At 42.7% G+C, this 23,719-nt stretch overlaps 1 protein-coding gene across 2 annotated transcripts in view; it reads left to right on the forward strand.

Moving 5' to 3' along the window:
• Positions 1–1,007: 1,007 nt before the first annotated feature.
• FOXK1 (forkhead box K1) overlaps positions 1,008–23,719 on the forward strand; it is a 57,491-nt gene continuing 34,779 nt past the window's right edge. For both annotated transcript variants that reach the window (XM_068422634.1, XM_068422635.1), the window contains exon 1: positions 1,008–1,393. In XM_068422634.1, the coding sequence (XP_068278735.1) occupies positions 1,008–1,393 (386 nt within the window). The remainder of the gene's footprint in view (positions 1,394–23,719) is intronic.

The raw sequence follows: 23,719 nt of genomic DNA on the forward strand, positions 1-23,719 counted from the left end.
ACACTCCCTTATAACAAAAAACTATATGAGTATAAAGCTATATGAGTACAAAAATGCTGTATGAGTATATATGTAGGAGTGTATATATATACTTATATATATGCATATATATACACATATATATGCATGTGTATATATACACTTACATATATATGCATATATATGCACGTATATGTATATACATATTTTATATATATATGTATATATGTGTTATATGTACATATTTATATAAAAACTCTATAAAAGTGTATTAAGGTGTTTTAAACTCACACCTTTGTGTACCTGGGACGAATCTCCCCCTTCAGCCTTTGAAAACAGTCCAGGGATATTAAAATCGTGTCGCGATTAAATCCCCGCCTGACACTGCGGTGGGGCTTTGGCGTAAGGACACGAAAAGGAATGGAAATGCCGCCTCACCCGGTCTAAGTCGGTTTGAAAACACCTCAGCCCTGCACCGAGAGGCGGGCGATGCCCTGGGGCCGGGCTGTGGGGTGGATGTGCCCCTGCCCCACAGAGAGCCCGGCGATGCCCTGGGGCCGGGCTGTGGGGTGGATGTGCCCCTGCCCCACAGAGAGCCCCGCGCGGGGGCGGTTTTGGGGAGGGGGCACCTCTCCAGCCCGCGGCGGGTGGTTTCTGGGGCGATTCAACACACGGACCCGGCAGAAAGCGGTTTTCCTGCCAGGCGCAGGGGCGAGGCGGCGGGACGCCCCTTCTCGGAGGAGGTCGCTCCCTCAGCACCTGCCCGAGGGCCGGGGCCCGGCGCGCAGCGCAGCCGACCCGCCCGGGCCTGCAGGCGGCGCCGCGCCCCCGCCGAGCCCGGCGCTGCCAGCCCCCGCCCCCCGCCATAAATCGCGGCGGGGCGGCCGGGCCCGGCGCTGCTGCCGCGGAGGCTGGGGAAAGCGGCGGCGGCGGGCTCGGCTCCCGCCCCGCCCCGCTCCTCCGCCCACCCCCGCCCCGCCGGCTCCGCCCCGGAGGCCGGCACGCTGGCTCGCTCCCTGCTTGGGAACATGGCCGAAGTCGGGGAGGACAGCAGCGGGGCGCGGGCTCTGCTGGCGCTGCGCTCGGCGCCCTGCAGCCCCGCCGCGGCGCCCCCTCCCGGGCCGCCGCCCCCGGCCGCGCCGCCCGCCGCCGCCTCCGCCGGCCCGGTGCTGGCGCGGCTGCAGGGCCGCGAGTTCGAGTTCCTCATGCGGCAGCCGGCCGTCACCATAGGCCGCAACTCCTCGCAGGGCTCGGTGGACGTCAACATGGGGCACTCCAGCTTCATCTCCCGGCGGCACCTGCAGCTCAGCTTCCAGGAGCCGCACTTCTACCTGCGCTGCCTCGGCAAGAACGGCGTCTTCGTGGACGGCGCCTTCCAGCGCCGCGGCGGCCCGGCCCTACAGCTCCCGCCGCAGTGAGTGCCGCCGACGCTGGCCGGGCCGGGGGCGCGGGGGCGGTGGCCCCGCAGGGAGGCGGTGGGGGCCTGCGGGGCTGGGCCTGCTCCGGAGGGAGAGGGAGGGTCCACGGCCTGCGGGGAGGGACCCGGGGAAGGGCCTGAGGGGACGGAGAGGGACCCCTCCGCCCCGGGGAGGGGACGTGGGTCTGGGTGGAGAGTGGCCTCCGAGGAGGAAGGGGACGGTAAGGGGTCCCTCGGCCCCACCGAGGAGACAGTGAGGGGCCTCCGCCCCATGGAGGGGACGTGGGTCTGCCGAGAGAAGGGCCTGAGGTGATGGTGAGGGGCCACCTCTGATGAAGGGGACAGTGAGGGATACCCCAGACCACCTGAGGGGACAGTGAGGGACTGCCTCTAAAGACCGTGGCCTTGAGGCCCTCCCCAGGCCACAGAGGGTCTGAGGGGATGGTGAAGGGCCACTCACTTGAAGTTGGTCACGGTGGGTGGGTGAGGGACATTCTGTGCAATGACAGAGTGACCCTCACCCACTGTAGGGCCCGAGGTGGCGGTGAGGGATGTCTGCATGGTGACCAGGCAGTGGATCCACCACAGCATCAAGGGATGTCCTCACCTTCCTGTCCTTGCCGCTGCCCATGACTGAGGAAGGGGATGATGTTAGGGCTAGGGCTGCTCCCACTGAGGGAACCATGTCTGGGGAAGAAGCGTGAGCCTCTCGCCCCAGGGTGCTCCTCCAGCAGGTTGTCGCCCATGGTCATCGTCCTCCATGGCTGCCTGCCAACAGGCTCATGTTCAACTGGTGGCCCGTAAAAGGTATCCAAAAGATAAATGAAAGAAGAAGGACTTTTGTCAGTGGGCTAAAACTTGCTATACCCAGGACTTAACTTCCCTGGAAAAGATTTAGTGGAAAAAAGTTGGAAAAATCACTTTGGCAAAGTGCTTATTTTAGGGTTGGCAAGTTGGGTGTTGTTCCTGGTGTCTCTCTGGGGCAACAGAAAAGAGAGAGAGTCAGGCCAGGCCAGGGATGGTGTTGATCACCAGGACCCCTGGAGAGCAGGCACCCAAGGTGTCCACTTCGTTGAGGAAGGAAAGAGGGCTGCAGAAGGGGTTTCTGTGCTAGCAGGGAAGTGGTTGTCTGTGTTGTGTTTTAGATAAAGTCTCTTGTAGAAAGAAGAATGAGGTTGACATTAATCTATTTCTTCCTCTGAAAGCATTGTTTATGGTTGCTGAGCACTGTCCGACGACTGCAGTGCTTCACCCCGGGGGCAGCAGCGTGGTAGTGGTGGGTGATGTAATTCATGCATGCATCTCTTCAGGTTGTACCAGACAGACTGTCTGATGCCATCTCTGAGTGAAAACACCCTGTAAAGGCATGCGATTGGGTTTTTATGGTGTTCCACTAGGCTTTTTGTTGTTTGTATAAAACATCTGGTTTCATCTGGCAGTTTTTGGCTTTGGTACTGTTTACCTCCAGCACCAGGGTCCTGGAGTTATCCCTCTCTCCTCAGCCTGTTGCTCAGGGGAGGGTTTTTTAATTACTCATTTCCTCTGCAGGCTGCTTCATTTTGTACTTAGTAATTTAGTTATAACTCCCTAGCTGCTCACTCTCCGAGGCATTTTGGTTTCTAACGTGTTTCATTTTCTAAGAGATGTGTCCTTTAGTGTCTGTTTAATTAATCTTGCTTTGTAAAACAAGACCACCCGAAGCCCAGGGCATTTGTGTTGTCAATCCCTCTGGCTCTGGATTTCTCTGTGCGAGTTCTTTCCTCCCTGTCATTCTGTTTCTTCAGTTGGTTAATCATAAGCATTGTGCTAGAAAACTCTCTCAAGCAGCGACTTGGTTGCTTATTTCTCTCCCCTTCCATTCGCTCGTGACTCCTGGAGTGGGAATGGCAATTTTCCTTCTTCATCACTTTAAAGGGAGGAGTTTAATGTACAGTTATGAACTCTGCACAATAAGGCATCCTCTTTGCTTGGCCGCTGTTTGAGCTACATAAATAAACATGGTGCTCCTCCCTTTCTGACTTCTAGAGTAGGAAAATGTTTTGCATCAATCTGAAGGAATTTGCCCCCTTGCTTTGAACAGGTAAACAACTCCTTGCCTTCTGCTGTCCAGTCAAGGATTTGTAACCCAGACCGGGGGGAAAAAAAAAAATCCTGTTGAAGCTTGGTATACAGTCTTGATTGAGGCTTAAAGCTGTTGTGTCCACTTTCATCTCTGCTTTTGAAAAAACAGTTCCCTCCCAGTCACCCCCATACACGTGTGCACGCATACATACACACATTTCCCCCCAGTAAACAAAACAAAGTGCTGGTTGGTGCCATTTCTTTTCTGTAGAGAAGCCTGTATGCTTTCTGCTAACCAATTAATATCATCAAAAACAGGACAAAGTGAAGATAAGTCTTAGTACACAGACTTTACTGTACAAACTGTATTTTTTTTCTGAATTATTTTATGATAACATTACTGTCCTGTTTGATACAGCCACACCTACTCCATGTATCAGCAGAATGTACAGCTTCTGGTAAATTTCAGGAATTAATGGCTGTTCCGCTCAGTGATTTAGATGAGAGGTCCTTGTGATGTGGGCAGCTCTTGCTAGTAATCTTCTGAGAACCAGTTGTTTAAATAGTTGCCCTCGGTTTGCCCAACACACACACCTGTAAAGGATAGCAGCAGAAATATGCCAAGTCCTATTTCTTCTGGACCAATGCAGTCACTGCTGCTGTTACATTACAAGCAAAGGAGATGCTTCTGTATAATGAGATCATGAACAGACGCAGAAGGTTCCAGGAAAAAAGGTGTATTTCATATATAATTCATACTATCTGTTTAAAAAAAAATAAATCCTGGACTCAGATTCTATTTCTGAGGGTTCTTCTCACTTCACTTTTTCCATATAAAACTTCTCTGTTGTAAGCTCTCATCTAAGTTTAGAAGTAACTATTCCTAAAACTTATGGAAGATTTTCTCAGGAGGGGTGGAGAAGGGCAGAAAGAGGAAGAGTTTGAGACCTTTCTTGAAGACTGTACATACCTCCTGACACGACAGACCCATTCAAGATCAAGGGCCTTTGAAAAGTTTTGTCTCACTTCCTCCGTCGACATCGTGTGTGTGTATAATCTACTGTAAGCAGAATTTCGCTGCTGGGTGGGAGTATCTTATTTCACAGCTGTGTTGTTATGGAAGATTATATTTCACAGATGTGATGACATAACTATGAAGTATAATTAAACAATAATGACCAACAAGGAGGGCATTTCCTAGAGGTTAATGACAGTTAGGATCAAAGTGGGTGGAGGAGTGGAGGGCCCACAGTACAGCTGAAGACCCCTTAATCTATTTAATTAACATGAGTGCCACACTACAGCAGGCATTATATGTATTATATGTGTAAAAATCAAGATGAACTTATGGAAGTATTTACATCAAAAATAAGTGCTTTAAATTAACTTAAGGATTGCTAGAAACTTTTTTTTTAACTGTGCTAGTGGAAGCTGGAAATGTGTGGATAAATATCAGGGTATTTTTCCATTAAAAAAGAGAAACTCAAGACTCTCAGCAGGATATGCACTAGGTTTTTAAAACTAGTGATACAAGCGAAAACATAAGGTACAGCAGGAACCATTAGCTGGGGTACTTTTTCCTGCTGAAGACAGTAATTTTTTCAAATTTACCATGTAATCAGGTGTTTACTGGATCAGGTTAATGCTGAATTAATAACTTTATCTTCAAAATTGACTCAATTTTTAAAAGAGGTGACAATAACAAGTTAGAGACTTCCAGTAACTAAAATAAGCATTTGTTCTTCCCCCACTCCCTCTCAGAACCAAAGGAACTGAAACAGTTGAAAGTTAAGCTTGCTAACCTGAATTTTAAGCAGCTATGGGTCAGGTTTTCAAATGCTCCTAAGTACAAAAGTCCTATTGACTAAAAACTGCAAATGTTGATTGAGCGTAGCCTGATAATAGCACTTGAGGCTTGTCTGTGAATATTTTGTGGGATATTTGCTTATTGCTTCTGTGACTGTTTTGTATTTTTGCAGTAGCGCTATTAATGGAGCCTGAAGTTTGTGTTTTTTGGTGTAAATGGATACTTTCAGTACGAGATTTCTAAGCATAAAAATAAGTTTTTAAACCTGTAGTTCTTTTAGTATTTAGGAAATGGAAGAAATAAATGGGGGAGTTTTTTAGTTTGAGCGTAAAATACAAGGGAAGTAAATATATGAATGTATGAAATTAAATTTAAACATGAGGTTAAAATAAAAAAAAATATGTATATAAGCCCCCTTATAAATTGAAAAGTTACTGTGCAGGTGAAGTTTTATTAAGAGCATGCTGCTTTATTTATAATGGGGTTTTCCTACATGCTTAATAAACTTGGCAAAAATAGTCCAATACTCTGAGCATATAGGTGCTGATCCCATGAAAATTTTATGCATGCATTCATCTTTCTGTATTGTGAGTACAGAAGTTCACTTCAGCGTTTGGGTAGTGGAGGTGTCTCTGCAGTTGGAGTTTAGTAACCAAGCAGAAAATTGAGAGCTAAATCCAAGTCTTTTCATTTTGCTTTCTAAGGGGGATTGTGCAGTCTGTTAGCCAGTAACTCGAGGCACTAATTAAAGTTAAAAAAAAAAACCTGACATAATCTAGAAAAACGGAGATATACACAACGTATCGCAGTGTTTTGGTGACCTCACTAACCACTTGGCCTCTATTCTTGTGGTTAGAATGATGCCATCATGGTGTGTATGAGCGCGGGTATCCTTACATCTAGGAGGGAACTGCAAGCCGTACGTACACATACTAAGGAAATGCTTTGACCACATAACCACGACTACAGAACTAGTTGTTTCTGAAATGCTGCATATGTATGTTGACTCTGATAACTCTTCATGTAGTTTTACTTCTTAAATGTTGCATCATCTGCATTTGTAGCAATTTTTTTTGTTCTTTGTTTGCAATGCATAGTTTGCTTTGCTACAACTTGTGGATGGTGGTTTTACTCTTGCTAGGAACTCTTTAAAGATTTGCTGTCTTAGTGCTTTGTCTTATATTTTTCATGCTCTTATTTGATTTCAAAGACTGTCTTTGAGAATGGTTTTTTTTTGTTGCACAGCGAGATGGTGATAAAGGATTACTTGATTTTAATTACGGAATTTATGTCAAGTAATGATTTTTGGCTAAGCAGCTCAATTTGTCATGAGTTATATTAAAATGTTTAAGGAAAGTTTCTCTCATTATGCGAAACTACTGCTCGATTTGTTGATTCAAAAATAGCAGTGCTGTAAGTCAGGTGGTGAATATAAACTAATGCTATGCAAAACTCCGTGTATGTTCTCTTATGTATTCTTTTAAACCAAGCTTGATTCAGTTTAGCTGATGTGTTGATTATGAAAAGATTAACCAGAACATGCCACACTTGTACATTCTTGTGCAAAGTCTCAGTTATAAAGGCTTAAACGTCTCAATCATGACACATACGCTTAGCTGGCTGTGGGATTCTTCCAGTTGGTACTGTTGTGTTCTTACATAAATCTAAGGGATGAATGGGTGTGAGAGTCTGCTTTTACAAAAATAAGAATAAAAATGATGAAATGTGTAGTAATTCATATCTTAGTTATTTTGGTGCCAGCTGTGTGAGCATCCTCAATGCAGAGTGTCTGTTTTGACTTCTGGTAACAAATCAAAATAATGCTTTTTTGCCTTTCTTGTCCCCCTCCAGACAATGGGACACGCAGTCTTGCACCGAATAACTGAAAGCATAAATGACAACATTAATGTGATTGTTTTCTTTGTAAGCAAGCTCCTAGTAACTGTGCTCCAATAGCCATTTGGCGTCAAAGCTGTTCTGTGGGATGCCAAATTCTCTTGCTTGGTGTTGCAGTTTCCTGGAGGAGTAGATGTGGCAACAGGATGTTGGTAAAGAACAGGAAACTACTTGAATTTGCTACTTATGCCATGCAAATGAAGTCTTATTACTGGCCCATGCGTAGTAATTAGTGTCTGCTATTGACAGAAGTTTTTGCAGCAATTGCAGAGTGTGGAGCTTGGCAAGTTCAGCTGTGTGCTTTGGGGGGCTGCACTCCCATACTGGGGGGTAGCGAAAGGGATACAGACTGGTAAGGTGCTTGTTAAACCACCGTTGGAGATTTGACAGTTACCTCTGCTGGCTTTCTTATTCAGGGTGGATCTCTACTAGCACTAAGCTCCATATCAGTTCTTCTGACATGTGCTAATTTACTTTGAGCTCCTTTTAGCTCTAATAAGTGTCTGAGCCGGCAGCGTCTGGGTGTTCTGTAGTCAGAGCCAAGGGGCACCATAATCAGAAATGCCTAACAGACCGAGCTTCACCTTTCCGCTGGTTAGATGGGGATGAGCCAGCTTTCCCTTCCCAATCCAAATGGAAATGTGGTTTAAAAAAGAAAAATCATGTGATTTTGAGCTGGCAATGTTAATGAAAAGGGAGAGGAATTATCTCATTTGCTTTCTGTACAGATTCTTTCCTCTCCTTTTTCTTAATAGCAGTCTGGAACAGAGAAGCCTTTCTCACATGTAGCCATACCTAACACTGGCTTTGTTTGATGTGTCTTTGGTTCAGTCCCCATGCCTCTGGGAGTCTCCTGAGGGTTTCCTGAGGTTGCAGACTCACGGCTAGGATATCCACTTCAGGATTCCTACTTTGAAGAAAGAAAAGTATGAAAGCTAAATATGCTGTAGAGCTTAGTCCATATTGTATTGGGTGCTTAAGGTCTTTGTCTTACAATTGCATATGTCGAGGACAGGCAGTAAATGCTTCAGAAGTCCACTGAGCTTGTGTGGTGCTTTCTGACTGGTAAACTTAGGTAGCTTTTAGATGTTGGCTTATGCATCAGAAGTGGCTGGTGGGCCATGATGTAACAGACTGCAGGATCGACACGAGGAAACATGGGGAGCCAGAGGTCTGGGTGGCATTTTGCAGTGATTTTTTTTTTTGACAAATCTGTAAGGTGAAAAAGTTGAAGCATTTTTTTGCCTCCTGAATGTGGGCTATGAAAAGTCATCTTAATGTACTTCCAGACTTGGTTGATCGACTAATTGTGAGTACAAATTATGGTCTGGTCTTAATGCATTCACTTCAGTCAATAATTCAGTATTAATCACTGAACAGTTTTTTCAAGTATTTGTAAGTCTCCCTGTTTCAGTTGACTGCAGACTCCTTATAAAAGCAGATTGAGGTGCTTATAGAGTAGATGAATCTCTCACTTGGGTAAATGTGACTGAAAATTTCTACCCAATAGTGTATTCTTTGTTTTCATAGTGCAGATATAATTTTACTAATGTGTATTCGCTCTTGTCCACAAATGGTTTTTGCTAGTAATTCACATCTTCAGTGTTTCCAGAACAGCTCAATAAAATTCATGTGTGCATTCCTTCTGCATGGCACTTAATTTTTATGAAATACATATTTTATTGGACAGTAAAACATTTAAGGATCTTAATGGCCTAATTAATACTCTGTATCCTCTTCTGTCTTGTGTATTTTGCTCTTCATTATCCTACTGCTCCTTTTTTCATGGCCTCGTGCATTTTTTATCATAAAAATTTCAAGCAGTCTTGAGAGAGCACTCTATTAGAAGCCTGTTCTTTGAATATTCAGCAACTCTAAATGAGATTTGATTGATAGCAGTCTCCCTCCCTACCCAATCTATTTTTAGTAATTTAAAAGTGAGATCAGTTTCTTGGGTTGTCAGTTGTTGTGTATGTGCCATTCACTTTGGTGGTTTTTCTTCCTCCTTTAAATGCACAAGATATATAATTTTCATGTTGTTTGAGGACATCTTGACAGTTTGAGAGAAATAATGTAGAAATTAGTTGGGAGCTCTGCCTTAACTGATGGAGCAAAGATGGACAGTCTTTGGTTCTGTTGATATATACTGTGTGATTAGGGTAGGAGGATAAGCGGAAGAAAACTTCAAGCACATTGTTGCCACTTGTTACCCTGTTTCAAAAATCTTCTAGCATAAGAGGCTGTTTTCATGTACAAGTACAATCCACTCCATCTTTTAGAACAGAAGTGAGGAGACAAAAAAACCTTGCAGAAGTGGTCTAAGCAGTATGGAAGAGGACATCCCTCCCCTTCTCTCTGGAATATACCATCATAGCTGTACCCCTTTTTTCTGCTTTGTGCCACTTTAAAGAGAGCCTTGGGAAGTCTTCCCACACAAACTGTTCTAATCTTCTATCTCCCTTAAGGCCACATACGGAAGCCACCAACATTTTGACTAAGCAGGACTGGACTCCCTGCAGAGCCAGTTTGTGCACTTGCTAAAGGAATTGTTCTTGAGCAACTTAAGGCCTTTCCTTTCCCGAGGGCATAAGAACTATGGACTCTTAAGCACTCAGTCCTGATTGTGTGGGAGGAGAAAAGGACTAGACACAGAAAGCAAATTTTGTTTCCACCAGATGGGTAGACCAAAAATGGTTTTACTTTTCATATTCCATTTGAGGTGTAGCCCAAACTAGTAAGGGTAGACTCTTGGTGTGGGAGATGTGCCAACTGCTATTTATTTATTGATCTTTTTCTTTAATTGTTCCATGGCTTGCATAATGTGGTGTACCTTGGATTGGCTGCCTGCCCATCATGCGTAAAGGGGTGTTGACTGTCAACAAGCCTGGCAATTGGGTGGCTTTGCCTCTTTCTGTCTTGTCCATTCAGCTGTATAATTACTCTCTCTTTTCTGCTACCGTGTCTCCCTCAGACACAGTCTACCGAGACAAGCCATAATGAAACTGTTTTAGCACTGGGAAGACCTGCAAAGGAAGTCAAAGGCTGGCACATGCTTTGGTGCTAATGTCTTTGTGGAATATTAAGGCAAGCACTGAAGTGTTCTTCAGGCATAGGAATTCTTAGGAGAAAATTGCTAATGTGTAGTGGTTCGATAAGTGTTGCTAACATTTCTGTGTTTTGTGTAAACAAGGCATATGCAAACCAGCTGTTAGAAATAGGCGCAATCAAGTAGTTTAGACTTGCACATGATCTGTTTACAATTGAGTGTCCCAGATCAGTGCTTCACTGCAACAGGGCCACAGGATGAACTTGGGAAACAAAATTGCCTCGATGGACAGTGATTCCAAATCTGAGGTCTCTTGCTGACAAGTGGGTGTGTTCTCTTCTACAAGTGGTTCACAGTTTCTTCTCACTTTCATTCTGCTTTGTGCTTCACCAGAAAGCATTGCAAGTACGAGAATTCTTATTAAAAAAAACCCTATGGCAGAAAAGAGCTAGAATCCTGTTCCTCAAAAAGCTGATATTGCAAACTATGAAGTTTGTATGAAGCTTCCAGGTAAGGTACATCTATTAAAGTAAAATGTTTCCCTAATTCTGTATACTACATTGAGCAAAGGAAGGGGAGCATTAGAATATGGCAGTAATATGACAAGTTAACTCTCTTAAAATTTCCTGATTTAAAAATAATTAAACCACTGTGGCAGCAACTTAGGTTATTTGCAAGGTCATTGTCACTTTAGCTGGTTAAACTCCTTTCAAGGAAGAAACCCCTCAGCACAGTCATATATGCTGGCAGGATTTAAAATACCAGAATAATCTTGCAATTGTTTTACATTGTTTGCCATCTTAGCCATGTCCTGCTTAGTGGTCTTCCCCAAGCCAGTCCAGTGCATCTTCTCCTTAGAATTGAATCACAGTAAAATGACTTTTCATTTCTTCTTTATAGTAGGAAGGGTTTATCCTACCAAGTTGTCCTTGGGATTCTCTTCTAACTTTTATTTTCAGTGTCAGTATTTTGGAGGCTGGAGGTGGACATCGGTTTGTAGATGTGTGTGAGAGATGCTCTGTGTTGCCCCAAACACTTATTTGGCTCCGAGTCTAGGAGATGTCAGCTTTTAAAACACTTAAATTACCCTCAGTGCTGCTTTTAAAACAGTAATCCTGGCTTCCTCTGCTGGGTATTGAATGGATTGTGAAATGTCTTCAGAGGGAGTGGAACTGACTCGAGTGAACATTTTGCAAAGTCTGACTCCATATGAATCGTTTTTTATAATGTACATAAATAGTACATTAGGTATTTCAAAGCACTTTCTAAATGAACTGAACCAGCCTCAAAGGAAAATACATCATAGTCATGCGCTGCGTGTTAGAGCCCTCTTGGAGAGTCTGATTGAATTCAAAGGTTAGTAACATCCCACATGCAAGCTTTTTCTGGCATATGTGTGTGGGAATTAAGATCTTTTCCTGAGCCTTACAGAGGTTATTTTGTTTTGCACAGCCTTTGCTAATGTGTTTATAGGTAGTTCCTTAGACTTGGAAGGGAAAGTCTTCTAGATGGCTTGTGAGACCTTTCAAGGAGATGGGCTGGCTCCTTGAAAGCAAACCCTACAATGATGACTGGCCCGTTAGAAGAAAATTGATGGCTTTGCAAATGAGACTTACAGAAGAATTAAACTGCTCTAGCGTATTCAACAAAAATGCTGAAACAAGTGCGTTTCTCTGATGGTTATTAGGAGATTTTATGAACTGATCTTTTCAAGTCGTTAGTTTCTCCTTTTCCAGGGTATAAAAATTTCCCAAGGATCTGGATACTTGTAGTAATAAAGGAAGAGTCTTCCCAAGAAGATGGAAGGTAGGATGAAAATAGTGGTAGAATTGAAGTTGCACGGTGCCTGTGGCAGCCATGGCCAGATTTCTGTGGTGAAAGGGGCAGGATCTGTGGCAAGCTGGAAATTCCCCAGCAGCTGAGCAAAGTTTTTTAAATGCTTGGTATTGAGTTAGGTATGGAAATGAATAACCAGTGCTACTTGTAGAGGCCAACCGTGGCACTGCAGTTAGTTCCATGCTGTCACTACATATTTAATTCTCTGAGTACTGCTTAATTTCTTATTGAAAACAGAACTCTCTGTAGAAGCTGTTATAGGGAAGTTCCCCAGAGCGTAGGTGCAGGTGGGGCTTTTTTTGGCACTGAGGTAGGTGTTAATTGTGGTTTATGATTGAGGAGAAACATACTTAGTGGAGTGTTCCTGCCAAGATGAGCAAAGAAGGAAGATAGTTGATATTGACCTTTTTTGTTTTAACTAAGATCTATGTGAGCAACAGAGGCTTGGAAAGCCTCTCAGAAGGGCTTTTGAATTTCACAGAAGCAGGGAAGGAATGAGAGATGCTGGTGGTGGCCATGCTCTGCTGAGTCACTTCTTGTGGTCTCTGCTGTGGTAGAATGGAAGCCAGACTTAGGCTCTTATCTTAAGGTTTGTCTTGGAGTGGGGGAAAAACTCAGCACGTCATGAATGGGGGCTAGGCAGCCTTTTCTGGCACAGAAACTCTGTGGGCAAATGTGTGTTACAGAGCTAGTATTTGCTATTGCTGTGACATCTCTGGAAGACAAACTGAACATCAGACTGACTTCTCACTGCCCAGTGCTGCCAGAATACCGATGGCCCAGGGGCCTTGAAGCAGCCAGGGGCTATGTGTCATCGCTGGGGCTAGGAGCTGTGGTTTGGCAGTGCTCACCTAGGACTGGGGAAAGTGGGATGTGAAAAGCCCTACAGGACATTGTACCTCTGAGCCCTTGGCAAGGGCTGAGCAAAATTTACTCCTGATCCAAGACTGTATGCAGTGTCTACCTTTCCAGTCTTACAGTGGAGAGTTTACTGCTGTCTCATGAAACGTAGGTGTAGGACAGGGGTGGTTACAGCAGATAATAGAAATAAGTATCATCCTACTTTGTTTCATACAAGTTGCCTTTCGTTATGCACTTGAATTAACTTAGTGGGACAGCAAGTTAGTGTGGGGGTGGGTGGAATAATCTTGTTTGTCACCGTGGTGTGTATTGTATTTTTTTAATAGCATAAAACTTCGGCTGCTGTCAAGCGCACACTTGAATATTTATCTCCACAGTGTGCTTTTTTTCTTTTAAGCTTCTGTTCCACTCCATAGTTCTGCAAGTTTGATCTGTACTTTAGCTTTGTTTAATGGGTGTTGTCTGGTAGGGTTGGGATTTTGTTTTGATTTGGCTTGTTTTCCTTTGAAACATAACATTGGGATCTAAAATGGAGCTGCTTTAAAACTGAACACTAGGATATGGTGTGTATTTTTTTTTTTGCCAATGTTGTCAGAGTGGCAACCATATAAAATGAATTTCTGTGTCCTCCGAATATGCCCCAAACTTAACTAAGTGCCATGCCAATGAAGAGTCCTCCAGGGCTTTGTGGAAATACTGGTTTAAGACACATCTTTGCGCTCTATCAAAGCACGAGTGACAAGTATGATGTTGATTCGTCTAAGATGGACACTGGCTTAACAGGACTGAAATCCCCACTTTCATGCAGCCCATTTTACAGAGGTCAGTAAAGGCCAACAATGGCTAGAAGATGTTCAGAAGTATTTGAACTAGGTTTGTAAGAGCTGCTTACTCTATTGCCCAGTCTAAACCGCTATCCAGCCCCATTATGAATGCGGTTAAAATCCCATGAGAGGCCCTCTAGGTCCTAAATATACATTTACCACGTAAGCAAGGTGGGCTGCACTTGTGGAGAGAGACAATTGATCGTGCCTTAGTGCTGATTTTCGTGGCGCTGGCATGTGCAGTGAGCAGGAGGAGAGGAGTTAATTTTAGCTTGATTAGCAGCATAGAAGGGAATCAAGATGACTGCGTTGTAAATGGCAGTGGGATGAGATCAATGAGGGTAGTTTATTTCCCTGCATCTAAGTGAGTGTTCTAAGCAATTTAATTTTTCTTTTTTTCTTTGTTTTTAAGAGAACCAAGAACGTTAATGCATTTAGTCCTTGAAATCCTTCTGTGGTTGCTGTTGTGGATACGTAATGTTGTTGCATGGTGGTTGTTTTAAATGAACACCAGGTGCTTGTATTCTGTTGCTTAGCAGTTCCTTGTTTCTTTGCTCTCTGTTACCTGGTTCAGCAGCAAGTGGGAAGTGATTCTCAGCACTGGACTCAGTTTTTCTCCTACTCGCATTTGTTTATATTCTGGAGCATGTTCAAAACTGTTTATGATTAAACATTACTCAAACAGCCAGGTTAAGATTTATTGACATAAAGGAGGCTGGGAGGAGGGAGTGGCTGGCTGGTCATCTCTGTCTACTTCCAGCTGGTAGTGATGTGATTAAAGTTGTACATGTGTCTGTGCAACAGCTGTGGTGTGCCAGGCTGCTGTTCGAAAGCATGGTGGCGAGGCACTGATACCTGTCAGCACAGTCTTTTTTTCCTTTGAATGATACAGTAAAAGCTCAAGCAAGGGGGTGTACATAGGTGATGCACTCCTTCCTCTGGAGCTTGAGGTTCTGAAAACATCGCATGGCTCTTGAGCAGGGACCACTGTTTCTCTCAATGGGAGAGGCTTGCACACCTCTGAGGAGAGAGATCAGGCTTTAAAAACATGCTGAGAGGGTTACGACCTACAGGAGTTGTAAGGAGGGATCCTTTTGAAAAAAGACACGTACCCCTTAAAAGACAGTGGTGTTATATGGAAGGCAAGGAGGTTCAAAATGGAAGATTGGAAGGTGAGCACTATTTAGGAAAACAAATTCAAATGAAAATACAGAAATACCAGAGTTAGAAAGTGGGTAAGTTCATTTAAAAAACGCCTTATCTTTTTTGAAGGTAAAACGATTTGTTCCTGGCCCCTCCTAGCTACATGCAAACCAGAGATGTTAAATGAGTCTGTATGTAGCACATTGATTTTTGCTTGTTTTAAAATCACAGATATTGATAGTTTTCAGGCTTTAGAAAAAAATGTAATGCAATATACAAGAAAAAAAATTAGCAGATTGATCAGCGTAACATGGAAAGGGATTTTTACAGTTATAAGACTTGTTGATAAAAGTGAGATACACACACGCCCCACAAATGTTGCACATAATTTACATTTTCTCTGAAGATCAAATATTTCTTGGCTGGTGAAGAAATGGTTAAGATAGGATCTAGACCTCTACAGGCTAGAATGCCTGATTAGAGCAGCAGTGGTACACAGGCTGTTGTGGGTTTTATAGAGTCTCTTAACTATCGTTATTTTTATGTATACAACCACACACACAACAAAATAACATAATGGGCTTGCTGTGTGTTACAGATGATATCAAGCATCTGCAGTGCTGATAGCAAAACTTTCTGGTGCTGGCAGCCAACCTCATTTAAATTAAAGCCTCATCTGCTCTTTGTGCCAGCCCACTTCTTAGTGGCAAACTTTCAGATCAATTTTTGGTGTCAGGCCACTCATTCTGACACTTAAAACACCTCCCTATTCCCAAACTTCAAAATAAACAGCAGCTTTATGGTTAATTTTAGACTTTAAAGACAGCTTACTAAATGTTCTCTGCAGGTAGCTGGCTACTGGCATCCCTGGGAATGCAACTGCAGTTTTTCCTCCACTGTCACTATACTGAGAAGCATAATAAATGAGAGAGACTTTAATTGACTGGCAGAATGCTGTTGGATTACCATGTGACACATGGAAAAAAGTTCACTATATCTTAACAGTTTGCTCAGAGACATAAAGTTGTTTGTAGTAAGGACTACACAGGGGAACAGAGCAGCTTCTGTAACAGTGTGGTAGAAGTGGGGCCAGAATTTGCCTTTGGGAGACTTTAATAATAAAAAAAAAAAAAGACAAAGAAAACCCCCAGCCAATATTGATTAAGACAGATGTCACTGTTGATGCTGCAGATTAATTTATATTGATGTAAAATGACATCTGATTTTTGTGGGTGTAGGTAAGACCTTCTAGGCCAACATTTAGCATGTTGGCAGACGACTTGCGATGCTTCAGGCTGGCTGTACTCCATGTAATCTGCCCGCCGTGCTGCTGAACTGCAGCTTGCTTGTTTTTCAAGGAATAGGAGCGTTCAGGAGGGGAAGAGGAATTTGTCTTCTGATAGCAAGGCCTGTGCCCAGCACTCCTGGTTTGGAGTGAATGGCATATTTTGAAGCTGACTCCAATGTTTTGAAACGTGAAACTTAAGTGAGGTACTGATTATAGCACCACCTCTTTGTTTCTCTGTGCCTGGTAGATGGACACCAAGTAACTACCGTGTTGTCTTGGCCTACATTTTTAAAAGGTGATCTTTGTGGTTGGCTTTAACAGAGTCCCTGATCGAAGTACCAAAGCTCTGCCTTAATGGTATTTGTTATAAAAGCCTGTTAATGATATTCTTTTGATTATACTGAGGCTTGGTTTCTGAGATCGTCTTACATATTTATAATCAGTCTGGAAATAATTGTCAGGATTTTTCTGGATTAATTTTCACATAAGTGTTTACAGTTGGGATTTCTATGTTTTAAATAGATAAGTGAATTAATCTCTAGTCAGGTGTGGGTTGACCGGTGTTCCACTGAGTTTGTAAATAAGTGGAGGTAATGATGGTATTTCAAGAATATCCTTCAGCATTTTTGCAGGCAGTAAAATGAAGGAAAAGATGCTACTAGCTGGCTTACAGTGGTTTCTGCTTGAAAAGTTTCAGAAAGGTCACTTTTGAAACTGCACATTCCTGGCCCTTTGCAGTCTGATAGGTTTGGGGTTTTTTTGGCATTGGACTGAGCAGGATTACTATAAGATCCATCCTGTGAAGCTGGGGATAGTAGGATCTGGAAAAGACCTGTCCATAATGTGAATTTCCCAGGCAGGGTGGTGACTGCGGAGGGAACCTCCTACCATTCCTGCTGTCTCTCCATTAGCTGATTGAAACACCCTTCTCAGCAGTTTGGTGATATTCTTTTCTGTTCTTCTATGAGATGCTGTTTTGATACTCTGTGAATTTATTCTCTGACCTTGTTGTAGTATTTCATTACACTGGAAAAAAATGGCAACTACAATATCTTATGTGGGTTTTTTTTTATCTTCCTGCACTGTGCTCTGCTCCTCAAAGGGGAGAATCTGAAAGTGAAGCTGTGCTTAATGTCTCAAATAATTTTCGAAGAGTAAAAGCAGAACATTATTAAAGAGATGTAAGGGATGTAAAAATAAAAGTAGAGCTCTTGATTCTTCACTACTAGTTCTCCAGTGTGAAACAGCCTCGAATGTTCTCACTTGAATGAAAAATTAACTGTTTCTGTCAGTGGTGTTGCTCGATTATATCAGTTTGCTCTGTGACAGCAATTAAAAGATTTGCTAGATAAATTGTAGGGAAGATGTGCAGAGTAAAATAATTGTTGAAGTTTCACGGCGTGGTGTCATAGTGCAAACTCTCACGAAGGTTTTGCTTTTAACATCTAGTTGTTGGAGCCTCAAAAAAAGTGCTCATATTCTTCTGTGCGCTTTTAAAGAAGATATATATGAACCAACCCAGCATTTTGATGTTCTTTGGGTTGAGCTTCTGGTATCTCTTTTCCTTTTTAGCCTTCCTGATCACCCTAAGGGTGTTTACACTCTTCTCCCTTCCACCACCTGCTTGGCTGAGTTTCACTCGCTGCTGTTTCCTGGGATGTGCAGTGGCCGAGACCTTGCTGTTCGTCAGCCCTGAGAGGTGGGATGGCTGTGGAGACTGGAGGGACTGAAGAAAAAAAAACAATTTTTATGTATGTCTGTGTGTGCATGGTGCTGGCTGGGAGAGGAACCCCAGAGTTTGCCCAGCTTTCCTGTGAACATCGCTGTCTTCAAAGGAGTTTGCTAAAATACCTATTTGAAAATCTGCCTGTGTGTGGAAGTGTTTCTCGATTTGTTTGAACCTTGATGAAATGGCATAAAGGGAAGCCCTGTGCAACTGAGCTCAATAGAAACATTCATTATAGCTGATGCACTTGGTGCTTTTAAGAGACGTAGCTATTCAGAAGTTGTGGTTTTGCCTGATGCTGCTGGTGATATTTGTTTTAAATAGATACGCTTGCCTACACATGCTCTTTGCCCATCTGAAATCTTGTCTGGCTGTGTTGGAAACCTCATTTTAAACATGGTAATATGCAGCGTTAGGCAAATCCCAGTGTAACCTGTGGTGCCTTCTCATTAAGGGAAAAAATCCTTTACCGTGCGTACGGTTCCAGCTAAACAGCAGCGAGGAGCATAAGGAAAAGGTCTTGTCTGTGACAAAGAGAAATGGCAATTTTAGTTTTTTCTGAAGCATTGTCCTTCAGCCATCTTACTGCCCTTGCTTTTCTCAAGGGCAATTAGTCAATAAACTCTGGAAGCATGAAGGTACTAAAAAACACTTATTTTGCAGCATGCAGAGCCTGTTATCCCATCTGAGATGACCACAAACCCACTCCTGCTCCTGCAGATGTGACCTGCTGGTTGCTATGGGAGAATTGCCATGGGTACAGGGCTGCAGGAAGCACTTGTTGGAATGCACAAAACATTTTTGGTCTTTGTTTGGTCCTCTTGCATACAACTGAGTGACTTTGGGTTTGAGATAATTGAGCTGAATCAAAAAAAAATCGTGACTTTTCTGTTTCAGGAACTTTTGAAAATTTCCAGCCTTAGAGTATCAGCGTGGTGGCTGATGTGATTTACCTGATAAAGGCCAGAGTTTCTCTCAAAATGAATGAATAGCATTTCGTTTTCTGAAAGGAGAAGGCAGTGTTTGGATCATGTGATGCTTAAATCTGAGTCTGTGGTTATGTGCTCTTTTTTTTTTTTTATAATCTGTTATAAATCTGCAACATTTTTGCTGATAGCTGCTCCTTTCCTTCCTCCCCTTGATACTTGTCCCCTCCACATCCTCTGTGTTGGTGCTTGTGTTGCCATGTGGAAGGCAAGATAAGGGATCTGATCTGCCTGACCCTCCCAACAAAAAAAAAAAAAGAGAGAGGAATTATTATTTCAGCTACCTGGTTTGACTCGCTGCGCAGTGGCTTGGATGGTACTGTTGGCACGAGGGTGACATTGAGAGGAAATGGCTGAGAGGAAAGAATGGTGGTGGGGGATAAAGGAAATGCCTCTTACAGCAGAGAAACAGATTTAGATTGTGGTAAAATAAATCTGCATGAGATTGAGTGGCATAATTGATATGTCTTTGGGGAGAAGATTATTTTTAAGGCAGAGGAAAGCAGTGGGCCATCCACATGAGCTGCAGAATTTTACCCAGTTGTCCATTTACTCATCCCAGTGAGTCCAGGGTGACCATGGAAAGAGGAGGATTTCCACTAAGTCGGATGCATTTCGGGGGAAGGACAGAAAATATTTCCAGTAATCTGGAATTAGAGGCTAGTTGATACTAATTCCACTGGATCAGGTATGAGGAATTCTCAGTTACTTCAGTGTGAGTTTGCTTTTGCTAAAACCAGGTTCACATTAACTCTGGTACAGGTACAATACCTAAGAAGTGGTTAGTGCGAGGGACCCCAGTACACTGAAGTTGAGCTGCTTGCTCATCTGGCATAACAGGGCAATGGAAATAGTTGCTGATACTTTTTCTGGAAAAAGTTCTCAACAGAAGAAAATTAAAATTCATGAAGTAGAAGACCACTCTCTCTTGTATGCAGCTAATTATTTCAAACCTGAGCTCACTCACATATGCATACAGCCAATTTTAGTTCAGTCTCAGCTGATACATGTACTTCTTTGTATATCTGCAATGTTAAACGTGACAGTATATATTAAATAAGGTGGTTTTATTACAAAGCATGCGAGGCAAGTGATTTGTGAGCTCAGGGTAACTGTGAGGTTAGAAACCAGTCCTCCTGATCTAAACTCATGTTGTGACTTACCAGGTAATTATGACCAAACATTTCAATGCGTTGCTGTGTCTTTTCAGCAGTGATGAAGATCACCATACTCCTTTATTTGCAGATAATGTCAGTACTTTCTAAATCTAGTTTTCCTTCAGTTATGTTAAAAACACTAACGGTGACTTTTATAGCTTTTCCTCTAATTAAACAATAGCGGGTAATACCAGAGGTGTTTTTGCAGGGAGCTCTGCAGTGTATTTCCTTGTTCTGCTGCTGTCTGGCAGTGTGCTTGTCTTGCTTGTCTTCAGATTGAGTTGATTCATTACAGGAAGAACAAATGTGGATTCTGGTCTTCACCACTTACCTGCAGACCCTTTGCTTATCTCTTCGTGAATGCAAGAAATTATTTTACTATCACATTACAGATATTTCTCTGATGTGTGTTTGATAAAGGACTTTATGGGTAGGCCTTCAATAGGATTTCTGTGTTAAATCTGGTCAGATCAGTAGAGCAATTGAAAAGGAAACAGCAAATGCTGAAAACTCATTACTTTTAAAAACCTGGCAATTATGCTGCCTGTGTCCCCTAGCCTAAAGAGATGTGTAAAGAAAAGAATTGTAATGACTCTTAAATTGCCATGGTGATAGGTACATGCTTGTTTTGTAATGTGTATTTAGACTTTAGAGAATAAAATGTATTTGCCTTCATTCCTCCCGAACTCTTTCTGTAGTCTCAGTACAGTTAACTTTTTCATTTGGAATGCAGATAGCACTAGCCAAGTGGATCATATAACTGGTTTCTTACTGGTATTGCTTACAAAGTGTTGTTTATGGAAAAAAAAAAATCATGGGGTAGGAAGTGGAACAGGAAATGCTGGATAATTTTATTATTATTATTTTATTATAAAGGAGGGGTGAATAGTAGCTAATCTCCTGTGACAGCTCAGACGGCTTTCAGAGCTTGTCCAGTTTCATGACATTCATTCAAACTAATATTCATTTTAATTCATTTGTGATTGAAATGTGGTTTTGTTACTCATGTTTTTGCCTACCTTGCTACTTCAGACAGCTGTAGTTCCAGCAAAATAATCATTTTGAGCACATCTCGTGATTGTTCCCCTTGAGGAGCAAGGGTCTAGTTTATTTTTGTGAAGACGGAGAAAATTGATTTGGTTATTGTAGTTATTGGAATGGAGGGAAACCCTTCTAAAAACTTTGCAGTTGAAGCGTTTTGTTTTGGGCTGGGTAATGCAGGGAGGCTTGCTGTAGAAAAGCTGCAGTTTTGAAGAGCGTGGCTCTCCCTGGGCAGAGTGCAGCATCACAAAGCAACAAATCTTGGTCCATAAATGTTCCCAGCTTAGCTGTTTTGCAACGGTCACAGCAGTTATCACAGCCGTGTTTTTGAAGAAATGTGAATATGAGGTAGTTGTTCTTGTCTCTCTTTGCTTATCTCTCTGTGGGCAGACCTTCAGGGCTTAGATATATGTTTAGTTAAGTGAAGCAAACTCTTATCTTTTTCTAACCAAATTTAGTTTGATATTGGGTGCACTGGTGCCTAAACTTTCCCAGTGAGTCTTTTATGTTGTGCAAGGCACCTCCTTTCAGACTGCTTCAAAGTATTATGGGAATAGGGAGGGGATTTATGACTTAATGGGAACTTGATTTTCATAGATGCAGACCTTTAAGATCATTGAGTTCAGCCATAAAGCCAACACTGCCAAGCCCACCACTAACCCATGTCCCTCAGCACCACATCTACTCATCTTTTAAATACCTCCAGGGATGGTGACTTCACCACTGCCCTGGGCAGCCTGTTCCAGTGCTTGATAACCCTTTCGGTGAAGAATTTTTTTCCTGATCTCCAGTCTAAACCTCCCCTGGCACAACTTGAGGCTGTTTCCTCTTGTCCTATCACTTGCTACTTGGGAGAAGAGACCGACCCTCACCTCCCTACACCCTCCTTTCAGACTGTTGTAAAGAGCGAGAAGGTCTCCCCTCAGCCTCCTTTTCTCCGGAGTAAACACCCCCAGTTCTTTCAGCTGCTCCTCATCAGACTTGTGCTCCAGACCCTTCACCAGGTTCATTGCCCTTCTCTGGACTCATTCCAGCACCTCAAGGTCTGTCTTGTCATGAGGGGCCCAAAACTGAACACAGTATTGGAGGTGCAGCCTCACCAGTGCCGAGAACAGGGGGACAATCCCTGCCCTGGTCCTGCTGGCCACACTAGTGCTGGTACAAAGTCAGAGTGGCAGAGGGACAGTCAAAGTCATGTGGCAGAGGGAAAAATTTAGATACAGAGAATCAGTGGTGAGGTAACAGTATCTGCAAGTCTAAAAAGAAAAAGTGGCGGTTGCAGCAAAGGGAGACAGTCACACTTAACTGTGTTTTTTGAATGAAACCTCAGGTCTGTGTTTCTGTTCTGATTCAACTTGTGAGAAGGGTTATTTTTAACAAAGCACTTCCTACAATGTTTCTCGCTTGACCTGCATCTCAGCACTGTTTGTAACACGGATGCTACTGGTGCATTTATACCTGCAACATTCAGGAATAACAGGATTTCATAAATTATGGCAAGATAAAGTAGACAAAGATGGTACCAACTTGCTGATAACACATGTAACAGTCTTCCAGCTTACTTTTCTGGTTATTCCCTTTTGCGTAATGAACTGGAATGATGTTTATATGTAATATAACAATGTTATTATATATTATGTTTTTATATATACTACATAATATATGTAAATATCACTCCAGGTTTTAGATACACATTTGTGTATTTATATATTTTATATCTATGTTTCACCTTGGCTTTTTCATGATTTGTCTTCTCTGTTTTTGTCATTGTGCTTTTCCACAGTGTAAATGTAAAAACATAAATCCAGCACAGTTTCCTGTCTCCTTTTAAAACCTTTAAATAGCCCTTTCTTACTTTTATGCAGCAGATCTTAGCAGAAGTCATTTGGTGTTGAACAGCACTCAGGGTGTTCTAACAAAGAAATCAGTGACTGTAATAGCTTCTCTTGAACCTGGTACTATGTTTTGGCAAATGCATCTGTTTTCTTCACATCTGTGAGTAAAAGGTGCTTTGAGGAGGGGGAGAATATGTGTGCTTTTTATAAAGTCATGCAGGGTATGGAGTCATTTTGTTGGATTTTTACCTAACCATTTTTCCTGAAGTCTGCTTTAGGGGTGACTGTTTATGTACAGTCTAGTGTTTCCTAGCACTTTATTTTCAGACCTTAGGTAGATGAAATGCTTGTGGTCACTGTCACTGGTTCACCACATGAAGGATGCCTAATAGTATGGGTGCTGTGTTGTCAGTGTGAGGAGCTCGTCTAGGAAACTTTTGGAAAATCTGTCTTGTTTAAAACAAAATTCTAGCAACATCTTTTATATCACTGTAACCATGTGTGGCATGTGCACTCCTTCTCTTCCCCTTGGTCTCCAAGGTATATTTAGCATGCATTGAGCAAGTGCTATGGAGTCTGAGCTCAAGCATGCAGCAGGGACCCAGCAATCCGTTTTCTTTGACTTCTTCCTGGCTGTAATCTAGTAAGGCAAGAATTGTTTCTATGCAGTTTATGGAGGCTGAGGTGTGTGTGTTTGTGCGTTTTTAGTTTTAACACAAACTAAAAAAAAAAGCTTTCTGTTCCAACTGTCTTGCAAGGCATCCTAGAGAAACGGGAATCCTTTCCCACAAGGAATTGATGTATGCAACATACTGT

Source organism: Nyctibius grandis, chromosome Z (genome assembly GCF_013368605.1).
Source record: "Nyctibius grandis isolate bNycGra1 chromosome Z, bNycGra1.pri, whole genome shotgun sequence".
Lineage (NCBI taxonomy): Eukaryota > Metazoa > Chordata > Aves > Nyctibiiformes > Nyctibiidae > Nyctibius > Nyctibius grandis.